The 21,707-nt window shown below is 45.8% G+C and overlaps 1 protein-coding gene across 1 annotated transcript in view; it reads right to left on the bottom strand.

Moving 5' to 3' along the window:
- The window catches only part of LOC127056895 (exocyst complex component 1-like), a 73,011-nt gene that overhangs the window by 4,598 nt on the left and 46,706 nt on the right, over positions 1 to 21,707 (bottom strand). Inside the window, exons 12-18 of the mRNA XM_050965228.1 lie at positions 12,017 to 12,135; positions 10,335 to 10,415; positions 10,007 to 10,040; positions 9,862 to 9,925; positions 6,567 to 6,807; positions 5,208 to 5,391; positions 3,845 to 4,044 (exon numbers count right to left, since the gene is read on the bottom strand). Coding sequence (XP_050821185.1) covers positions 3,845 to 4,044; positions 5,208 to 5,391; positions 6,567 to 6,807; positions 9,862 to 9,925; positions 10,007 to 10,040; positions 10,335 to 10,415; positions 12,017 to 12,135 — 923 coding nt within the window. The remainder of the gene's footprint in view (positions 1 to 3,844; positions 4,045 to 5,207; positions 5,392 to 6,566; positions 6,808 to 9,861; positions 9,926 to 10,006; positions 10,041 to 10,334; positions 10,416 to 12,016; positions 12,136 to 21,707) is intronic.

Below are 21,707 nucleotides of genomic sequence, written 5' to 3'. Positions count from 1 at the left end.
ACTGGTTGTTTAGCAGGCTTCCTGCTTCTGATGTTGTCATAGTATCTTTCCCCAATCTGAACCTCAGAGTCCAGAAGTTGGGTACTAGCATGAATTCCTCTAAGCTTAATTACCTGCTTAGATCTGATAAGCTGCCATCAACCAGGAATTCCAGTGCCTGATACACTCTGGTCCCCCCAAAAGCTTCCCTGGGACCCCAAGACCCAAATTCCTTGAGTCTTACAACACAGGGGAACAAATTATTTCCCTCCCCTTCTCCTCCCCTCCAGGTGTTCCCTCCCTGGGCTCCTGGAGAGATATATAGATTCAAGCTCCGTGAATCTAAAACAAAGGGATTCCACCCTTGTCCCTCCCTGTTAAGTACAGACTCAATTCCCTTGAGCCTCAACAAGGGGAAAAAATCAGACAGGTCTTAAAAGCAAAACTTTTAATAAAAGAAAAAAAGAATAAAGAAAATCACTGTAAATTCAAGATGGAATATTACAGGGTCTGTCAGCTTCTAGAAGCTGGAGAAAAAGCCTCCTCCAGCAGAAATACAATTTAAAATACTTCCAGCCAAATACACATTAGACCTCTACCAGCCAGATACACATTTGCAAATAAAGAAAACCAATAAAAAAGACTAAACCACCTTTCTACTTGCACTTACTACTTGAATAGAAAATTAGAGCCTGTAGTACATTCAGTCACTCTCAGATCCCAGAGAGAACAAAGCCAAACCCAGAAAACACAAACAAAGGCTTCCTTCCACCGAGATTTGAAAGTATCTTGTCTCCTGATTGGTCCCCTGGTCAGGTGTTTGGTTCCCTGTTTGTTAACCCTTTACAGGTAAAAGAGACATTAACCCTTAACTATCTGTTTATGACAGATGTACTTAAAAACATTTTGTTATTACCTTTGGAGTTTTTGGCTAGCCGTTCTTCAAACTCCTCTTTGGCTTTTCTTATTATACTCTTGCACTTAATTTGGCAGTGTTTATGCTCCTTTCTATTTGCCTCACTAGGATACTGGCTCCACAGTGTTGGCAGTAGGAAAAACTAGCTCCTGGTGTTCATCTCTATGATGGGGTGCATACACTTCTCCACCCTTCTCTCTCCCTCCCCCATAGCAGCCACACAGGGGGTAAATAGGCAGCACAGTTACTTCCCCAGCTGTGATTAAGTGGCTGACCAACCACAGCTGAGTTAAAAGGCTTCTCCTAGAAAGAGAAGCCTTCTGGGGAGGGAGACTGGAGGAATGGAGCTCCCAGAAGGAGGCACCTAGGGAGAGATGTCCCAGGTGCCTGGAGAAGGAGGAGGCCCAGCCTGTGGGTGGCTGCATGCTGCCAGAAAATCTGGGGCGACTCGGCATCAGCCTGAAGAAAGTGGCCCAGGGAAACAGCAGGGAGCAGACCCTGGTTGCTTAATGCAAGGTCCCCGGATTGGAGATGGGGGGCCTGGGTTCCCCACTAACACTCAAAGAAGGGGAGGCAAAAGTCCTGACAAAAACGGGGACAAGGACTATTGAGACCATGATGGGGCTGAAGGTGTGGGACAGGGTCATTAGGCTTCTGCTTGATTGGCCTTGTTCTCCCCCTGGATGGGGTGGGACTAGAAGCAAGTTGGGCAGAGAGCAGACCCATTAAAAGGGGCAAATCACCCCAGGACTGGAGTGACCATTGACAGGGAGTGCAAGAGTAGAAGAGGTTGGTACACCATGCCCGGTCCTGAGGGGTGCACCAGCCGCTGAATGACTCCCCTGCTGTCCCGTTGTCAACAGTGATGTGAGCTCCTATGTCTCCCAGACTTTCAGTGACACTTGGAGCTTGTTCACACAAACACTTACTTGGTGGGAAGCTGGGGTGTAAATCTAACCCACACTAGCCTGCAGCACGCCAAGCGGCCATACACGAGGGAGCTGTTCATGTACAGCAGGGTCCAATGGACAGTTAGTGCCCAGCACCCCAGCTTGCTGTGAACAAAGCGCTTGCATAGACAAGCTCTTACACTTCCTAAGTGAAAAGTGGAATTAAGTTCTTAAATCAGCTGGTCACTTTTGAAAATGTTACCCCATGTCAGTAAATTAAGCAGCTCATAACTGAAGAGTCACATGGGGAGCAGCTGTGGGCAGCAAAGACCCTGCTCAGGGTTCCTCTCACTGAGCAGAGCCCTGCTAATGGATACCAGAAATATAGTCACTTTGCCTTGCCACCAACAATGAAATTCCACTCAGCCCTCATCAATGGAATACAAAACAATTAGCACAGGCAGCGAGATGATTGAAGCTCTGGCTGGTGTCATAGCTGAGCATATCTTCCAGGGGCAGGAGGAGTCTGACAGCAAAGTCCAGAAGCAAATCAAAACCAACAGGCATTTCAATTATATCCAGCTGGGTCTAGCTTTTATTAGAAGTTATAGGCCAATGAGCAGGTGGGTGAGCATTAATCAGAACGGCAAGGGGTTAGTGGAGTGGCAAGGAACTATGGGAAAGGGCCGAATGTCCGCTTGAGTGAAGCCATGCTTTTAGCTAAGTTAACATATCAATCACCTGGGAACCCTGAAATTCTGTTAGGAGGCTCTGCACTAGCAGCCATCCAGAAAGAACCAGCATCAGCCAGCCACAGACATGCAGCCAAAAGAGAAAGCAGTGATAGAAATCTACCCCTTCAATTCAAAGCCAATTCAGGTGAGCTGCAAAAGCATTTCTGCTCGCTCACATACAATAGTGAGGCCGTGATACCCACCGATGCCAGCTAAAGAGGGCAGCAGTGCACAGACATGTTGAGTGTTAGTCTCACTGGAGTAATTCTAGTTTTGATCTCACAAACAGGGCAACCCCTTCCTGTCCTGTCCTCCAACTATCTCTTGGATGGGGTGTGTGAATCCAGTAGAGGGTTTAGTAGCAGAGTTTGAATCCTCAGCATTTGGGGAAGGGCTGTATTCATTTCTAGAGGTCAGAAGTTCTCCTGCTCTAGGGCATAAATTGAATTATCCCCCATAGGGAAAAAGGACTCATTCAGCCAATGTCTGAGAAGCACTTTTGACATATAAAGCATGAGATTTGTGCTAATGGATATTAGATAGCAAGGGCTGCCTAGTATTGTAGGGGATAAAGGAGGTGAGAGCAAAGTAAGGCCTTGTCTACACAGCGACAAAAGCTGCATTCTCAACTCTGGTTAGTTAACTCAGATTAAGATCATGTTGAAGACAGGGCAACTCAGGTTCAAGCCTATAGGACAGCCTGGGGCTGAACTCAGGTGGCTGACCTGAGTTGCTGTGTCTTTACTGCTATTTTAACCAGAGAGAGCAAGCGTGGGTTAAAATACCTTTTTTTTCTTTTCGCAGTGTCAAAAGTAGGGACAGCTCCAGCTTTCTTGCCACCCCAAGCGGCGAAGTGGGGGAAAAAAAAGATAAAGCCGCGACAGTCAGCACTTTGGCGGCAGCTCTACTGTGCCTCTTCATAATTCGGCGGTGGGTCCTTCGCTCCAAGAGGGACTGAGGGGCCCGCTGCCGAAGACTCGGACGTACTGCCCCTTTCCACTGGCTGCCCCAAGCACCTGCTTCCTTTGCTGGTGCCTGGAGCCGGCTCTGGTCAAAAGGGTGCTTCAGATTAGCCTGGGGACTTCCTGGGTAGTGCCTGCTGGAGAGGTAGAATGGTCCAGTGGTTAGGGCACTAGCCAAGCACATGGTAGACCTGGTTCCACCTTAGGCAAGTCACTCAGCCTTTCTGCATCTTGGTTCCCTATCTGTAAAAAGGACTTAGGCATGGTGTGAGGATAAATCCATTAAAGACTATCAGGTAGGCTAGTAAGGAGTGACATATACATACTATAGACAGAGGAGGTTGTGGCTTGCAATGTACTTACGTTAAGTTTCTCCAGTGGCTGTCCCAGGTACTTGGTGACATATCTCTCCAGGTGCTCATGGTACCTTTGCTTGGCTTCCCTTCTCTTGCTTTCCAAGCACTGGATCTTCTTTTGGTACAGAAAGCAGTGGATGTGGTGGAAGTTTTCCATCATGACCATGTCCGTATTGACCTTCAGGTTTGCTGAGGCCAGACCGTTGACTAAAAAGAACGGAAGAAAGCACATAGGCCTAGAGGGACCTTTTGATAATCAAGATGGGGAGGAATGGAGGGGAGATACAAGGTGAAAAGACAGGATGAGTTAAGCCCACCATGCACAAATCCAGAAGGGTCTTCCAGAGAGTCTAGGCAAGTCCTATCAGTCCAGTCCACAGACTGACGTAACCTTCCTAGCCCTAGAGTCTTGCCTTCAGCTTATGCTTTGGAGCTAATGGCTCTTAGCCTGTCCCATCTGAATGGCTGGCTGGTTCCAATACCGGAGGGAGAATAACATCTTAATGTAAATAATGATTTATGTAATTTATTTTTATTTCCTATCTCAGAAGCTTTATAATAAATGCAGCTGGTGCCCTGACAGGCCTGGTACTGATTGCATTAGTGAGGCAGCTCATCCAGGATAATATGCAAAGAAGGCTCCACCCTCTGCATCACGGAAAGGTGCTAATGTAGCTTTCCAGCTTGCAAAGTCTGGGCATCTCTGAGTGATCTACAGCTCAGCCTTCTGGTGTGTGGAAGGGGCATCATTTCCACAGTACCCTGAGCCCCTGCCAGCTCGGAAGCAAGAGACCAGTTTTGAGACCCACGTTAGGATTTTTTGCATGGCAACGCAGAGTGCGACCTGCAAACTACCAACCTCCCTCTCTTTCTCTTGGCCAATGTACAGCAGTGCTTTTTGGCGGGAGACCTTCTTTCTAACCACTTATTCCAGTGACTCTGCACAGCCTGAGACTTCTTAATATTGCTCTTGTATTTTCTCTGCTTCGGTGTATCTATAGCTAGGAAATGCATTCTCAGCCCTCAGCTGTACTGGGTTTTCACTTGGGGCAGCTCGGGAAGGAAGGAAGAGTGACTCTATGCCATCCCTCTGGGACCCCAAACAAGCCCTTGCATGTGGTGTGTTTTTCTGTGCATAGTGCATACACGTGGGTGGCTGCATATATGTGTGTGGGTGTATGTGAGGGATTTCAGTGTTCCAACTTGGATCAGGATCCAAATTTCATGCTGGCCAATCTGTGCCGCTAACAGAACCAGAATCCAGATCCAAACACCTTGGGCTTTAAAAAAGAGGGTTTGTAATACTGCTCCAGATCTGACTGTTGTGATTCAGGTCTAAGCTTACTCCACCAATGGCTCTTTGTACTCACTGCTGCTGAAGACGCTGCCCACCAGTTTGGTGTGAGCTTTGTCCAGCTCGCCTCTCTGCTGAGCCCATCTGAACACATCCTCCGAGAAATTCACGAACTCCTCAAAGCGGCTGACAAAAGGCAGGATCCCGCCCTTAGCCCTGCTAGGTACCTTCGCTTCCTCGATTTCTTTGCACAGGACACACTGGGAGCAATAGAATAAAACAGAACACTCTCAGACTTGGCCAGTCCCTGGCTCTGGGGTGGACATGCCAAAAAGCCTGTCAGCAAGCAAGCCCCACTAAGGCCTGCATACCAGCATCAGAGACAGCTGAGCCCTGTACTCGTAACCGACAGCAATGAATCAGGAATGATAAAATGGTCAATTTCAGTGCTCTCATTCATACGCTGGCAGATTTTAAGGTCAGACATGACCATGGGGATCATCTAGTCTGACCTGCTGTGTGGTATATATCAGCAAACTTCACTAGCATTGCCTTCCTCCAGCCCAGAATGACAGTCCTTGAGTCCACTTACCTCAGAACTAGTACAAACATGGGCATTGGCAGGGCAAGCTTCCCCTCCAATGTCACAGCATTGTGCCACTGAAGGACCACTTCTAAAGAAGCGAGGGGAGTTCATTCTCCAGGGATGATTCAATCTTTGGTCTATGGGATAACGCTAAAATAATGTTTATCTAGCACTCAACCTGAGCTGAGGCAGCCATGAAGGGCAAGCATGAGTTCCAGCTGTGGTGCTTTTGTGATATGAGTAGGATGACCAGATGTCCCAATTTTACAGGGACAGTCCTGATTTTTAGGTCTTTTTCTTATATAGGCTCCTATCACCCCCCCTCCCGATTTTTCACACTTGCTGTCTGGTCACTCTAGATATGAGCACCTATCTACTAGCAGCTAGTGTGAAAGCCGTGTACAGCTCCACGCAGATGGCTGAACAATGACCAGTTGGCAATAACTTGCAGCTCGCTTTCAGCCACTGCTAAAAGCACCATGACAAGAAAGTTCCTAGTGATGCATTTTCAGCCACTGCTTTTAGGAATGTGCTGTTTGAAATCCCTTGGCCTCCCAGCCCTGTCTGAAAGTATGGCCTATGCAGCGTGCCCATACAAGTGGGGACATCCTCGCGTACGCACGAGTAATTGATGATATAGGGAGATTTTAATTCTGACAAGAATTTAGAGCCAAATCCACACAGGCATTGGCTTCACTGTGGGGAAGGGGGCTGACTTCAATGGAGCCATGCCGGTTTATTCCAGCTAAGCATCAGGCCCAGAAGCTCCATTCATTTGCACAAAGGGTAAATGCTGGCTTGGGGCTCCAGCACTCCGAGGCTCATCTCTGCTTACGGATGGAGACTCACAATGCACTTGTTGAAGTTGTTCTTGGCCAGGAGCAGGATGTTGCTGAGGACCACATTGAGGAAGGAGGAGGAGGTGGCTGCAGAAGAGCCCTGTATCTCAAACATGTAGTCATTCAGGGTGACCAGGACCTGCAGACAGCTAAACTGTTGGACTTTATTGCAGGTATCTATAAATCCTCTCAGCTCTGGCTCCAGGGAACTGAAGATCTCAGACAGCAGCTGGGTGGGCTGCTCTTCTAGTCTAGAATAAGTGTCACAAACAGAAAGGGGGTTGGAACAGAGCTACTCAGGCAGTGGACCAGCCAGAGATGTATGGACAGGGTGACAAAAAGATACAGGCAGGTAAAGCTCAAACACAGCCTCTCCGGCCTCACAAACCAGGAGCTAAGAGTGCAGACACCAGATACATACAAAGGCCCAGATCTCACAGGTACTGAGGTGTCTAACTCCTCTTGATTCCAAAGGGAGTTAGGAGCCTAAACACGTTTTAATGATTTGGGCCAATGACCATTGGCAAGTCATGTACTATAGCTCTACACCATGGTAATAGTGATTTGTCTAAAGTGATAGCCCTGCCATGACCAGTGACATAACAATAACACTGCAATGGTCAAGGTTTGGATGTCCAGTTCCCAGTGAAATGAATAGCTCTGGGCACACTTTTGGCCTCCAGTCCAGTGTCCTATCCTGTCCCAAGATACAATACTATCAGAATTCTTGCAGTTACCTTGATAATATATTTGCTCCTATTTCTGTGCTTTGTTTCCCTGTGTGAGCAGACTAGAAGCAGTGATAAAGAACCCTTTCACACAACCACTCTGCTGAGTAAACACTTGGTCCTAACCAGCACTGCCCTGAGCCCTGTGACGCTGGCAGACTAAGCACCCATGTGACATTTCAGGTAATTTGACCCAAATTTTGTCCTTTTCCACATTCATTTACGCGGATGCAAGCCATGGGCATGACTCCTGATTTTCACCAGTGTAAATGTGATTTGAATATAAGCCAACATTTTTTGTCCCATTAACTTCATTCATTCATTGTCCAACTGGCTTCAAGTACTGGATTGCCTGAAGGCCAAATCTTACCCAGCTGTCTTCTTGTGATATTAGTTAGCAACAGTCCCCTATTTATCTGTCCAACGTAGTTATAAGTCCGCTGTTACCATAGCATTTGAGCCCTTCACAATCTTTAATGTAGTTATCCTGAGCACACCCCTGTGCAGTAGGGCAGTGCCACTATCCCAACTTTATAACCAGGAACTGTGGCACAAAGAGGCTAAGTGACTTGCCCAAGATCACACAGCAAGTCTGTGGCAGAACATTGCCTTGCTCATGACTCCTGAGTTCCAAGCCAGAGCCCTGCCATTAGAGCATCCTTCCTCTCTTAGTGGGCACTGGTCAGTACATGCCTTTGAATGACACAGTGGGTGTGTCCATACTGCAAGGTTAGCCGGGTCTGTGGGACCCAGGCTTATGGACTTGGTGTTTTCAAATCTGCACTTAAGAGTCCACAGTGCATAGTAACCCTACAATTGCTGGACCAGGGTCTTGCCGCTGTGCTGAGGTGTCCACACTGCGCTAGGCAGATCTTCTGACTCTGGTTAGAAAATGCAGTTTTGTCAAAACATGGGATTGTGTTGATGGGAGAAAGTAAATTTCCTTTGTTTTGATAACATAAAACAGTTTGTTTCCACTTTAGTGTTTTGATTCATTTTATTTTGACTCTTATATGATATGAACTATTGATATTTTACTGATATACAGCCCACACCCAGTTATCTGATTGCCCTGGAAGACAGCCAAAACTTTTGGATAACTGAAAGTGCTGTTGAGCTGCAGCATCACTGATGTGGAAATATGTAGAACAAAGGGAATAACGCCGATGGCTTAATACTGTCCTTGGTTTTTTACTCTTTAATAAATTACAAACTTTACTGAGTTTATTAAAACACCAAAGTTGTATTAAAAGCACTGTGGTTGTAATTCAATTCTGAATTAGTCATAACTGTCCTGCCAAGCTGCTGTTGTTGCTGAAACAGGATTAGATCTCAGTAACTGCAGGGAGCTGCTATACAAAGTCGTTGATTAGCACTAAAAGGTGCTAAGAGGCTAACTGAGAAGTTATGAGTGGATGATTAACTCTAGGGCTACATGGGAGACACTGTGGATTCAGATAATTAGGATTTTTGGATAAAGGGCATTTGGATAAGTGGGAGTGTACTGGATTATATTTAATATTATGTGTATTTGTATCCAAGAGAGACAAGGTGATATCTTTTATTGGTCTAACTTCTGTTGGTGAAAGAGACACGCTTTTGAGCTACACCGAGCTCTTCTTTTCTTAAAATGTTTTGACATCATTGGAATGAAACATTTGATCATTCCAAATACAATTTTTTTTGGAATTTGTGTGTAAATTTCAGCTTTCGTTTGGATTCAGAATGAAAGCAAATTTCAAAGTGTCACTTTCCCATGGAACGGAAATTCCATTTTCTAACCAGCTCTGCTCCCAGGTCACTGTCACAGAGGGGACAAAAATGATAGACCTACTTTGCATGTCCAAATACTCCACTAAAATGCAGGCTGTCTGTCTGTTATTTGTATTACAGTAGTGCTTAGGAGCACTAATCTCACAGACTTTAAGGCCAGAAAGCACCACCGTGACCATCTCTAGTCTGTCCTCCTGCATATTATAGACCACAAAACCTCATTGACCATTTGCTGTAATAGTCAAATAAACTCTGACTGAGTTACCGAAGTCCTCAAATCTTGATTTAAAGACCTCAAGTTACAGAGAATCCACCATTTACTCTAGTTCAAACCTGTAAGTGACCCGTGCCCCATGCTGCAGAGCAAGGTGAAAAACCCTAGGGTCTCTGCCGCTCTGACCTGGGGGAAAATTCCTTCCTGATCCAAATATGGTGCTTGGTTATATCCTGAGCATGCGGGCAAGACCCACCAGCCAGACACCTGGGAATGAACACCATATAGTGTCCCATAAGTAGCCATTGGCGATATATGCTAATAGCAGTCATGGATGGACCATATGCTATTGTAGGCAATCTCATCATACCATCCCTCCATACATTTTTTCATGGACCAGGAAACTGTTGTTCTAGGTGCTGCACAAATGCATGCTGTCGAGGTGTGTCCCCTGAAATGCCTGATGAAGGGTGGAGAGGTATGAAATCACCACAGCCATGAGACAAAACCCCCTTGTCATGTGCAGCCAATTCCTCAGACACAAACTTCTAGGGATTCCAGGCACGACAGATCACTTATTATCCACATACTCGGTCTTAGTCTTGGGCCAATGAGACTTCTCAGGAAACGCCACATCCTTTCCTCCCTTGCTTGCTCAAGCATCAGGTTAATTTCAGCTCCTTGCTCCCAAAGGTTAACTCTCTCATGGTAGGATCAATGGGTCACTTAGCTGACTTACCCCCAGCCTCTCTTGGGCTGCAGCATCCTGGCAGGTAGCTGAAAGAAAGAATGGGAGGGAGGGAGAGTACCATTCCTCTTGAGAGGCTTCCATTCTCTCACTTGGAGGGTAGAAGATAAATTTTGTGTGTCAACTCAACAGAAGTAGTAGTGCCTTACACTACAACTCCATATCCAAGCTTAGGGACACAGTCATAGAGATGCTAAATTAGATACAAAATTGCTCAAGCATCAGGTTAATTTCTGCTCCTTGCTCCCAAAGGTTAACTCTCTCATGGTAGGATCAATGGGTCACTTAGCTGACTTACCCCCAGCCCCTCTTGGGCTGCAGCATAAAGAATTGCTCAATAAACCTCTGCTCCGCGATGCACAGGGGTTGCAGCTCTCTCAACACCTGCTCCAGCATCTGCTTAGAAACAGACACATTACACACACTGTTAAATAGTATCTCCCACCTTGCATGCCTCAGTCTTTCCTCCTGTCCCCAGAGTTTCAGGGTCACTACTACCAGGCAACAGCAGGAACATTCAGAGTATTGCTGTGCTAATTGCCACACTGCCAGCCCAGATCTGCTGTACATGAAGCCTTTAAATCTGGACCAAACTTTACCCCGGCTAGATCTGTAAACATGGCCAGTGTGGCACCCAGTTTGATCTCAGCAGCAGGGGCGGCTCCAGGCCCCCGCACGCCAAGTGCGTGCTTGGGGCGGCAAGCCGCGGGGAGCGCTCTGCCGGTGCCATGAGGGTGGCAGGCAGGCTGCCTTCGGTGGCTTGCCTGCGTAGGGTCCACTGGTTCCGCGGCTTCGGAGGACCTTCCACAGGCACTGGACCAGTGGACCCTCTGCAGGCAAGCCGCCGAAGGCAGCCTGCCTGCCGTGCTTGGGGCGGCAAAATGCCTAGAGCTGCCCCTGCTCAGCAGCATGGAATAAATGGCACTGTGGCCTGCTGCAGGCCAAGGAGGGGATTCAGGAAAAACCACCGACAAAGGTTTGGAGGCTAAAAGTGCAGCAAGTTCTCCAGGAGTCTGTGTGACTGAGGGCCTGCCCCCATTTCACATCCCCAGTCTGGAACTGTGCTTCTCACAGAGAGGTGGGTGAATAATGGATTTTTTCGGTTTGCTGGTAATTCTGAAAAATCATAAAAGATTGTTTTAGGTTGAACTGAAAACAGGTTTTTTTCTGAATTTTTGGTAAATTGGAAAAAATGGGGCTGAATGAAATGTTTCCATTTTTAAAGATTTTTTAATTAAAAGAATAAATTAAAGGAAACTTGGAAATGAAAAGTCCTTTTGAACCAAAATATTGAAATGTTTCATTCTGACTTTTTTTTTCTTTCTGACAAACAATTGGGTGAAACTAGCATGAAATTGACAAAATGTTTTGGTGCCATCAAATCTGCGCTTTTTGGCTGAAAATTTCTGCCCAGCTCTATTCTCAAGTGACTCTATGTTAGGTGACCTGATCATGCCTTTGTCCATCTTTAAGATGCCTCATTCACTGTATGTTTTGATAGTAACTAGGAGGTGCTCTCGATTAATCCTCCTCTGTGCTGTCCCCAGACACGTATATGCCATCATGCAGGAGTTCAGCTCAGAGCCCTGACTCCATCATTCCACACACCTATGTTGGGGAAACCCCTGCCTGGAATCTACTTGTGGGTGTCACAATCAGAGAGCTCTCTCACAAACACCGAGCTAGGGTCAGAAAAGAAGCAGGTTGCCTCATTCTCTTTGTTCAGTTAAAAAAAAACCCCTACACAACAACAACAACAACAAAAACCCCTACATTTGATTTGTGTCCCCTTGAAGTAGACTCCGTGTATTGCCTAGGAGACAAGTGCCTGAAGATGTGCTTAGGCAATCTGTGCCTGTTACAGGTAGAGAACAACTCTCTACATTAATTCATGGACAGAAGGGCGGAGAGGAACCAGTACTGGACTTCTGCATATTCCATAGCCACCTTTCTAAAACATAAGTCCCATCTTCTTCTATTAACTCTCAGTTCCTTACTTTGACAACATTTCCTCTGTCCAGTTCATCCTCTTCCTCTTCTCTGCTGTCAGCGAGACAGAACCGAGGGTGCTGTCTGCTCCCACAGGCCACCTGCTTGTCTAGACCTTCTTGAAAACCTGGAACAGACATAACTTCTGCAGGCTTTTGTATTTACCTGTGTCTCTTTGCTTCTCTCCCTCTCCAAGCGGTGGCACAGGAGCCATGGATAATCAACATGTCAACCATAGAGATGATCATCCACTCACTCAGCCAACCAGGCATACATGATGGGAGGATCTGGGTGTTAGCTGAATTCAGTCAGAGTACTCTAGGCAGTGGGACAGTCATATTAGAATGGTCAGGGGGGACCAGGAGTGAGAATGTGTAAGTCTTACTGCTACTTTGAAAGGGATGTAAACAAGGGAGTAAAAGGTCGAAGAAGGGATCTCCCACCTATTCTGCACAAGGCTTTCACCTATGGTCATAAGGTTAACTCTCAGCTCTCATAGACCTCACTTGTTCTCTGACATTACGGTCAGGTGATTCAGCCCTTTTCTGTTACACCTGCTGCTTCCATATGGCCCAGTTGGCTTTATGGAAACCAGCCCTTACTGGCTGATTGACATGAGACACAGATTCCAATGGATGTCCTATGGTGTTCTCATTTCTCTCTCTCTCTCCTGTTATGACTCTTCTCTTCTCTCTCTCCTTCTCATCTGCTGCTCTCCTTCCAGTGCCGCTTGTCCCCTTGCTACTCAGTAGTAGTACAGATGTAGGAAAATCTGGGAATGAGAAATCTTGGATGCTATGGATCCTCCAGTTGGTATAAATCAGTAAAAGCTGTTGAAAATTTTCCTTCAGAACTTATTTTGATGGAGAATAGGGCTTTAGATCAAATAACAATTTTCATGGAAAGTTACCATTTTCCTCAGTTTTTTTTTGATTGATGTAAAACTGAAAATATTCGTCTGAAAACTGAACATCTTTTCAGTTTTTGGCCCAAAATTTACATTGTTTTGGCAGTTTTGGGACAAAAATTAAAATTTTCTGCTGAAAATGTCAACAAAAAACCAACCATAAAATTGTTTGTTTTCACTGAAACTTTCTGTGTGAATACCTGGGGTCCCATGCTACCGAGAAGCCACAAGCCTTGGAGTCGGGATTCCAAAGGTTTCCAGGCTTCCGGCTCCCCATTAACCCATGAGATGGGCTACCAAAGAGCCAGACAGGCAAGCTAGCAGGAAGCCAGGCAGGATTCCAATGGAATGCTACCTGGGTTTCATCAGAAATTTGTCAAAATCGAACCCTCTTTGCAAAACAGATCAATTTCACCGTATTCCAGAAAAAAAAAAAGTTCCATCAGTATTGTCCTGACAGCTCTAGTGATGAGGTTGGTTGACTTCTCCTATGGTATCCGTTATTGTCAGCCACTATTTGAGGCAGTATGTTCCTGATTTTCTGAGCCAAGCACAGGTTAGTAATGTAGAGATGCAGATACTGGGAGTCGTTTCTGAGCTCTGTAAGCAATGATATGGGAGCATGAGCTTGCATGAGACACAGTCCCTCTCATTTTTTTTCTTCCTTTTTGCTCCTGCAGTGTTTCCAAGATATCCTGGATAAATCTGTGTAGATAGCAACAGAGGGTGGGGTACGAGATGTGCCTTCTTCAGAAGCAGATGGATACAACAGGCAAAGACTTGGAAGCCAAGTCAGCCTTTTTTTCTAAAAATTCCCACCATCATTAACATGAGTTCAGTTCCAGCAATGCCGAGAGCCCTGCAGTAGATGGGCTGCCAGTTCTTACTGCCATTTTAAGCATTGCACCAGTGAGCGCAGATTTTTTTTTAAAATGTCCCCTCGTGCAGCCAGGACTTTAGCAATATATGCCTGGAGACAGGAGAGACTGAACAACACCCATGTGCTACAGCAATTATTCCAACAACAACTGGAGCATCCTACTGTGCACCCCAATCAGCAGCCACTTTCAGCCTATAGACTTGCCCATGTTCACAGTGAAGGTCTCTGGCGGAGCTGGAACGGAACACAGATTCTCAGGCCAGTGCCTTAGCAATGAGGTCATCTTGCCTCACGATGAACTATGTACCCGTGGATGATTCCCTGCAGCCTCATGCCAGGTACAAAGCCCTCAAAGACTCCTGCTGTAACCACAATTGGTTTCTCAGAGACTTTGTTTCCTGTCATTACTTTAATTACTAGCTTTTTATTACATGTATACAGCCATTGAAAAAAGATCGGTGAACCGCTAAAAGGAAATCACTGATATAAATTACAAAACCAGGATTATACAACCCTGCTGGAACTCATAACCAATACCATCCTTTATTATTTTTAATGAGTCTCTTTTCATAAAGGGCTTCTCAAATAATAAAGCTAACTCCCCACCCAACAGGTCTCTCCATTTTTAATAGCCGCAGTGCTGCTGGCAAAGACAAGCTTTGCTTTCTATTACCCCACAGCATTAAAAACACTTGCTTGGAACCCATCAGTTATTATGCTGAATGGAAATGGTGGTCTCTTTGCCTCTGTACCGGTTTTGCTAATCTTTTTATTTAAATAAGTGTAAAAGCAGCAAAGAGTCATCCGACGAAGATGAGAATTCACTCATGAAAGCTCATGCTCCAATGCTTGTTAGTCTATAAGGTGCGACAGGATTCTTTGCTGCTTTTATAGATCCAGACTAACACGGCTACCCCTCTGATACTTAAATAAGTGTGTTTGCCTTTCTTCAGGAAACCGAATCTGACCACAGCATCTGGTAAACCTCGGCTCGCGCTGTTTGTTGTCCCCATTGCTAATTCTCATGGCTCTCTACCAGAACGTTCATCACTTCTTTGCAGGATTTCTTCTTTGTATGAGAAAATGGGCAAAGTTTCCTCAGGAGATGCTGTGACTGTGCATCAGAGTAACTAAGAGGCAAGGTCTCTCTCTCTTTTAACTACATAGTTCAGATAATGTGACAAAGGGGTGGTTCCTGGGTCCCTGGGTAAGGGGCATGGCTAAAAGTGCATCAGGACTTTGGCTTCTATTCCCACATCTGCTGCAGGCAAAGTCACAACTGGGGCCAGATTTTCCAAAAGACCTAAAACCCAAAGAGTAAATTAGCTAAATGCTTTCAGCTGGGTTTGTATTGGATGGACTGAAAAAAAATCATGAAACTATAATCCATCTATTTGAATGTACATTGCATTAAAGTGACTGCCAATCAACTTTTATTACACCTGGCCAGAGGTATCAGCTTGTCCTTTGTCATTAACAGGTTTATCCCCTCTGGCTGCCCAAGCACCCTGTTTACTATGTAATATGTAAATTGAGGTAAACACACATTTCTTTGGTTAGCACAGAGTTGTTTAACAACTTCTACATAGCTAGGGTTAGGTGGGTTTGAACATGTGCTAACATCATACAGGGGGAATTCATAACTTTACATAAAACGTTGCTATGTACATTTCACCAAGATATTATTGGCCAGGGAATTACTAGTTTTCAAATGATACCTCACAAGATATATTTTGTACAAAGATTATTGCAGTACTGTGCAGGGTGTGAATGTAGGGGTGCACTCAGTCACAATACCCTTAGTGTTCGGCTAGGCAGGCCCTCATTGACACTCAGAGCCATGAACCTCTTCCTCCAGCTATCACTGAGATACTCAAGATTAAGTAAAAAGAAGGATGCTCTGGTGACTTAGGCTTCACGCTGGCATTTAGGAGACCCGAATTCAATTCCCACTTCTGCCAGAGATGCTGCCCTAGCTCATCTGTAAAATGGAGAGAAATCCAGGCCTATCATGGACTGGCTGGCTCTTTAAGAGGAGCCAGGCTTAGCCCTGCCTGTGAAGACCAGCTACCCTCCCAGCTGATCTTAATTGATGTGGGATCAGGTGGCCTTGAGTAATGATGGGACCCAGCTGAAAGAGGGTTTGCACAAAAGGCTGAGTGAGTGCCCTAGGTAACAGGAGGAACCCTACGTTCAGGAGGAAGTTTGCATCCTGATGTAGAGGGTAGCAGAGGGTAAAAACAATCCCTGGAGGGAGCCTAAAAGACGGCCAACCCACAGGTAAATGACCATGGAGGTAAACTGGAACTGAGGCTCCAGGCTTAGAGAAGAGATACAGAAGAGATGGGGCCTAGAATTCCACTTCGCTGGGAATAGGGTGACCAGACAGCAAATGTGAAAAATCGGGATGGGGTGGGGAGTACTAGGAGCCTATACAAGAAAAAGACCCAAAAATCAGGACTATCTCTATAAAATTAGGACATCTGGTCACCCTAGCTGGGAAAAGGGCACCAGGGGACTCTACGGAGGGAGCTAGTCCTGTGGTGGGCCCTCAAACAGGGGCAAGGCTCTAGGGGAAGCAGTGCTGTGGGCCAGTGTTCCCAAAGAGGAAGTGAGAGCTGGCCTGAACCCAGAGAGACTGAAAGCATAAGCCCATGGTGGGCTGAGGACAAGCCTTTCAGGGTAGCAAGTTCTCAGGAGAGTGAGATTGAAGCCCAGGAGGGGAGGAAGGCTCCTATGAGTGACTAGGTTTGTGCTGAACACTGTTGGTTGGGGATGCTGATACTCTGGAAGAGGTGAGGCTATGACTAGAGGGCTGAAACACAAGAAGAGGAGACTCCACAGGGCCGGAGCAATGCTCTGCAGTGGGTGCTAGATGAGGACAGCCCAGCCACGAGGGCATATGCCAATGGTGAGGCCACTCTGATACGATACCCATTGTCCTCCTTGCCTATGTAGGGCAAGAACCATCTCTTATTATGTGTATGCATAACCCTAGTGCAATGGGGCCTTGATTTCACTTGGGAGAGCCTGTGGATGCTACTGGAAAACAAATCATGAAGGTTTCAAATGTGGCACAGGTCAATTTGGATGTATAGTAACTCCAGGCATTTGGATGACGATAGTATACCAATGGCTGGCTCGTACACAGCACATGGAATTGCAAAAGGGGGATTACACTGAAAGCCACAGCGGCTTTGCTGACTGTCTTGGGATAACATCCACTGAGGTTTTTCCCTTCACAATCAAAAGCATTCTGCAGCAGCCCAGATGGCCCAGTGGGGAGATAAGAGGCATATGGAATATACAGGTTCTATTTTGTGTATGAGTGTGTTATGTTTGCCCAATCCATTCCCAGAGCAGGTGAGTGGAGACTGGGTAGAGCTTTCGATCCATGCCACAATGCAGCAGAAACCAACTAGTGCTATATTATTGTGGTTCCAGTCCAGAGAGACTTGTGCACCTCATCGATTGCTCTAGTGATCCTCAGTAATATGCTCATACCAATCTTGTGTCAATAAACTATAGCTCACTACCACCTACACATCAGTGTCTGTTTTGACCAAAAAGTGCCTCCAGATACCCAGCTCATGGCAATGCTGATCCCTAAGGAACATGAGAATTATCACACCAGATCAAACTAACAGTATAGCTAATCCAACAGTGTATCTCTGATAGTAGTCAGTATCAAATGCTTCAGAGGAAGGTCTGAAACCTTCATGATGGACACTTTCCCCACCTCTGGGTACATTACTGTGTGAGTCTCTTTATATTCCTGTCATTGACCCCCTTTTAAGAGGGAAGAGGCTAGGAAGCCCCCTTGCTGCAGGGCTGTGTGTAGGGCTGTGGGAAGCTGCACCCAGAAGTAAGAGGGTTGACTCTAAGGGGATATTCCCTGGGCAAGGGTAGGACTCACAGGCAGAGTGGCTTGAGGGAGTGCAACACGGTGGGGAGCTGTCTTGCAGGAGACCTGACCTGGGTGAGCAGAGTCATGGGAAAGAAGCAACTTGAGTAACCCTCAGGTGGATGGCCTGGAGAATGGGAGCCTGGAACAGGGGTGAAAGAACTGGGAAAAGACTTGAAACTGACTCTTGGGTGAGTCGTCTGGAAACGATGTCCCTGGGGGAGGGGATGTAAGTTTGCTGTGATTGTACATGTTGTATTTTGGGGGTTGGGGAGAATGGTTTTATCATGAGGGTTCTGCAGTTTACTGTACATAAATAAATTATGCCTAGAGGTGGGTCTTTGCACTGGACACTGAAAGACTATATTCCTTTCTATGGGTGAATGAAGGGGAAACTGAGGCAGGCACACTAGTCATGATGCAGCCGGCTGTAGGAGGGCACCCCAGGAAGGGGCAGCCCTGATACAATCCCTTATGATTTTTTATCCTTCCTAGTGTAACTACAGATATTGCATATAAGTAGCACTGCCTTTCTTGAATCCTGTTTACTTCTTGGCCTCCATAATGTCTTGAGGCAATGAGATCCGCAGATAACTGCATCATGTCTGAAATGGATTTCCTGTTCTGATTTCTAAATGAGTTGCCTTTCAATTGTATTGAATGCCACCTTGCTCTTGTATTATGAGAGAGGGTAAATAGAAGCACCTGACTTTTTTTTTGTTATTTTATATACCTCTATCCTGTCTCATTAAATATCTGTGAGTGGTTGTAGGCAGGTGTTTCTGTTCCATGTCTAGCACGCTCACCCCCTGTGATCCAAGAACCCCTTAATATCAACTGACAAGAGGATGCAGATAGGTTACAGGAATCTCCTGATTCTGGATTGTACATGCTGGCTCATCAAAGAGTGTCATGTGAGGTCTCAATTGAAAGCTGTTGCCTCATTAGTCATCAATATCATTGTGAAAAGTATGTGCAGGTGCTATGTAAGGAGTTACGTATCAAGTCCAGAAAATTATGTTCTTAAGCATGTAATCGAAAAGCAGGTCACCAGATATGCCTTAGACCGGTTCCTGCAGACAGGAGGCAAGAAACATTTCTCTCTTTGTCCAGGAAGTAAATTAAGCATTGTAAATTAACACAATGGATGCCCATTAACGTTTGACTTAGTATGTAAACAGGAAAGGAAGATACAGGAACAAACAAGCCATCGGAGGAGGGGGTGTTAACCTGCCCATAGGTAAAGACAACAAACTCTGTGGGTATTTCTAGAAGACAAAGAAGACAGCCTGGCCTCCTTCATTGAGGAAGAAAAGGGATAGCACCTTTCATTCATGAAAGTGGGGTCTCAACCAGATTTGCTTGAAAAAAATGCTAACAAGAACATTGGGTGCGATAAAACTTCTTTAGCCAGGAGGTTACCCTGCTAGTTAAGTTTAGTCTCTGGAAAGTGTGTTTATAATTTTGTTTTACCTGTAACTACTTGTTTCCAATATTCTTACTTTCTGTTATTTTGATAAACTCATTCTTGTTTTCACTATAAATACAGTTAAGTGCTGTGGTGTCAAGCAAAGAGCTGGTCCTGAGTTGAATCCTGGTGAGTACTGTTCCTTTGGGAATAGCCAGTCTGATGTCTGTTTGTTCAGTGAATAAGGTGCTGGATGGTGCATGGAACACACCAAGTACTTGGGATTGGTGTGTGCCTACCACTAACCTGTACAGAGAGAGCAAAGTCTGCAGGGGCCTGGAAGGCAGCACTTGTGCTGCTATAAGCTGGTGGTTTCAGGGAGCTGATCCACGGCAAACATGCCTTCATGCTAATGGCAGGTAGTGGTGAGGTGTCTCTCAATTCTTGATCCTGTTGGGGAGCATCACCCCCCCATAAACGTTCCATGTAATAGACTTGGTTGACATTTTTTTGGCAGCTTTTTCATTGAAAAATGGCTTTTCAAGGGCAAAGACATTTTTTCTCAGGAACATTTCCCAGTGATTGAAATGTTTTCACTTTCTAACACTATTCTGAAACAAAACACCTGAACAAATTTCATTTAGAAATCCCGCTCCCTCTTCTTACTCGTTCATTCCCAAAAATGAGGGGGCGGGGGATTAAAACTGAAAGACAAGGGGAAGGGACAGAAGGACTTCTGCTTCCTTTTTTACTTCCCCTTGTTAAACATTAAAAATAAGGAAAAAGAGATGTCTTCCTCATCATAACAAAATAAACCAATACAAATTTTGAATTTTTCATCAAAAAACAAAAAATTTCAAAATATCTAAATATTTCATTTAACATACCTTTTTTCAAGGCAGCTTTATGTGTAAACTTACAATGCTACACTTCATGATTTCATAGACCCCCATTCTACAGAAGGATCCCTGTCTGTATGGCCCCTTAAGTCTGCATGGGGTCCCATTACACCCAGATCCGGTATCTTAGCTATTTCTGCAGTGTCTTTCACCTGGGTATATTCAGCAAGGCAGTGCTCTAGTGTGCTCTAACAACACTGGACTGTTTATAAACATTAGTTCTAGTCAGATTGTTAAAGAAATCATTTTATAAGGCCTAACATGCTGTACTGATGTAACCCTGAAAATAAATTTAAACAGCTATATTGAGTTTAGCAAGTAACTCTCTATAATCATAGAATCAAATATCAGGTTTGGAAGGGACCTCAGGAGGCCATCTAGTCCAACCCCCTGCTCAAAGCAGGACCAATTCTCAACTAATCTCAACTTCCCCTTCCAGTTTTGCTGATCACATGAAATATCTCCAATCCTTGTTAGATCATCTGGCAGAGTTTGTACACATCTTGTGTGTTACATGGGAGAGCGGAGGCTAAGAGACTATGGGGAACTGGGGTGAGACGCTGTGCTGCTCCTCGCGGAGGCACAGCACAGAACTTGCAGCCTGAGGAGAGGGAGCTAAATGGCTTAAAGCCACCTTTGAGCTTTGCTAATCCTGGGTTCCTCCAGGGGCTGCAGGATCCTGGAATAATTTAGACAGCCCCGGGGGCTAATTTACAGCAACTCCCCAAGGGTGCCTTATGGGTTACAGAGCTGCCCAGAAGCTCCTGTGTGTTATGTGATGCAGCTGCACCGTGAGCACACCCTCTATGGTGGGACTGGAGAGAGTGTCCTAGGAAAGCAGCCTTATGGCAGTCTTCCACAATGCCTGTGCCAGAATCTGCCCTCTGCTGGTTATGGGGCTGTGGTGCACCATGCACCGCTCTGGGATTGGAGCAGGGTGAGGATCTCCCCACTGGAGACAAGTCGCTGGTGTGCAGTGGAATATCGAGTACAGCTCTCCAGCAATGGGGGAGAAGCACCACTGAGGAGCTTGCGAGCTAACAGAGAACAGCAACCACAAGGAGAGAGGAGTGCTTTTCATAATCTCTTCTGTCTGTTACAGCTATCCCCCTATTCCATTTTGTTTCTTACAGCTGTCCCCATACTCCATTTTGTTTTTATTCTCCTCCTGTGGCCGCCCTTCCCTGGCTGTTAAGTTGTTTACCAGGGCCACTGCCCTTCTCAAAGGGAGGGCCCCTTAAGTTGTTTAACAAGAGCCATTGCCCTTCTCAAAGGGATGGCCACTTGGGCTGCGTGCTAAATGGGACCACTGCCCTGTTCAAAGGATTAGTCCTGTTATCACCTCGTTGAACCTGGGCTCGGTGTAGGGCAGGCAATGTCCAGAGCTGCAAGACCTATTGTGTTTTTAAGATCCTGGGCATGAGTCATAGGCCTCATGTGCTTTTGAGTCACCTATTGCACAGGATTCTGCCCAGACATGTTTCTGTGCTCACCTGCAGTTTTTCCCTGTACCTCCTCCCCTGTGACAGAGAGAGCCTATCAGGATTACTGGCGGGAAACTGCCTGAGTTTGCCTTTAAAAACAGACATTTTTGAAACAAATATCAGAAAGGTTCCTGCACTGTTGCCTGGTCTGATCAGCCAGGGGTTTTGGGGGGTCCTTTCTCCGCTCTCGTTTTATTTTTGAGCGTACCCCTGGTTT

Source organism: Gopherus flavomarginatus, chromosome 8, assembly GCF_025201925.1.
Source record: "Gopherus flavomarginatus isolate rGopFla2 chromosome 8, rGopFla2.mat.asm, whole genome shotgun sequence".
In the NCBI taxonomy this organism is placed as follows: Eukaryota; Metazoa; Chordata; order Testudines; family Testudinidae; genus Gopherus; species Gopherus flavomarginatus.
This window is presented reverse-complemented; position numbering and strand designations above follow the sequence as displayed.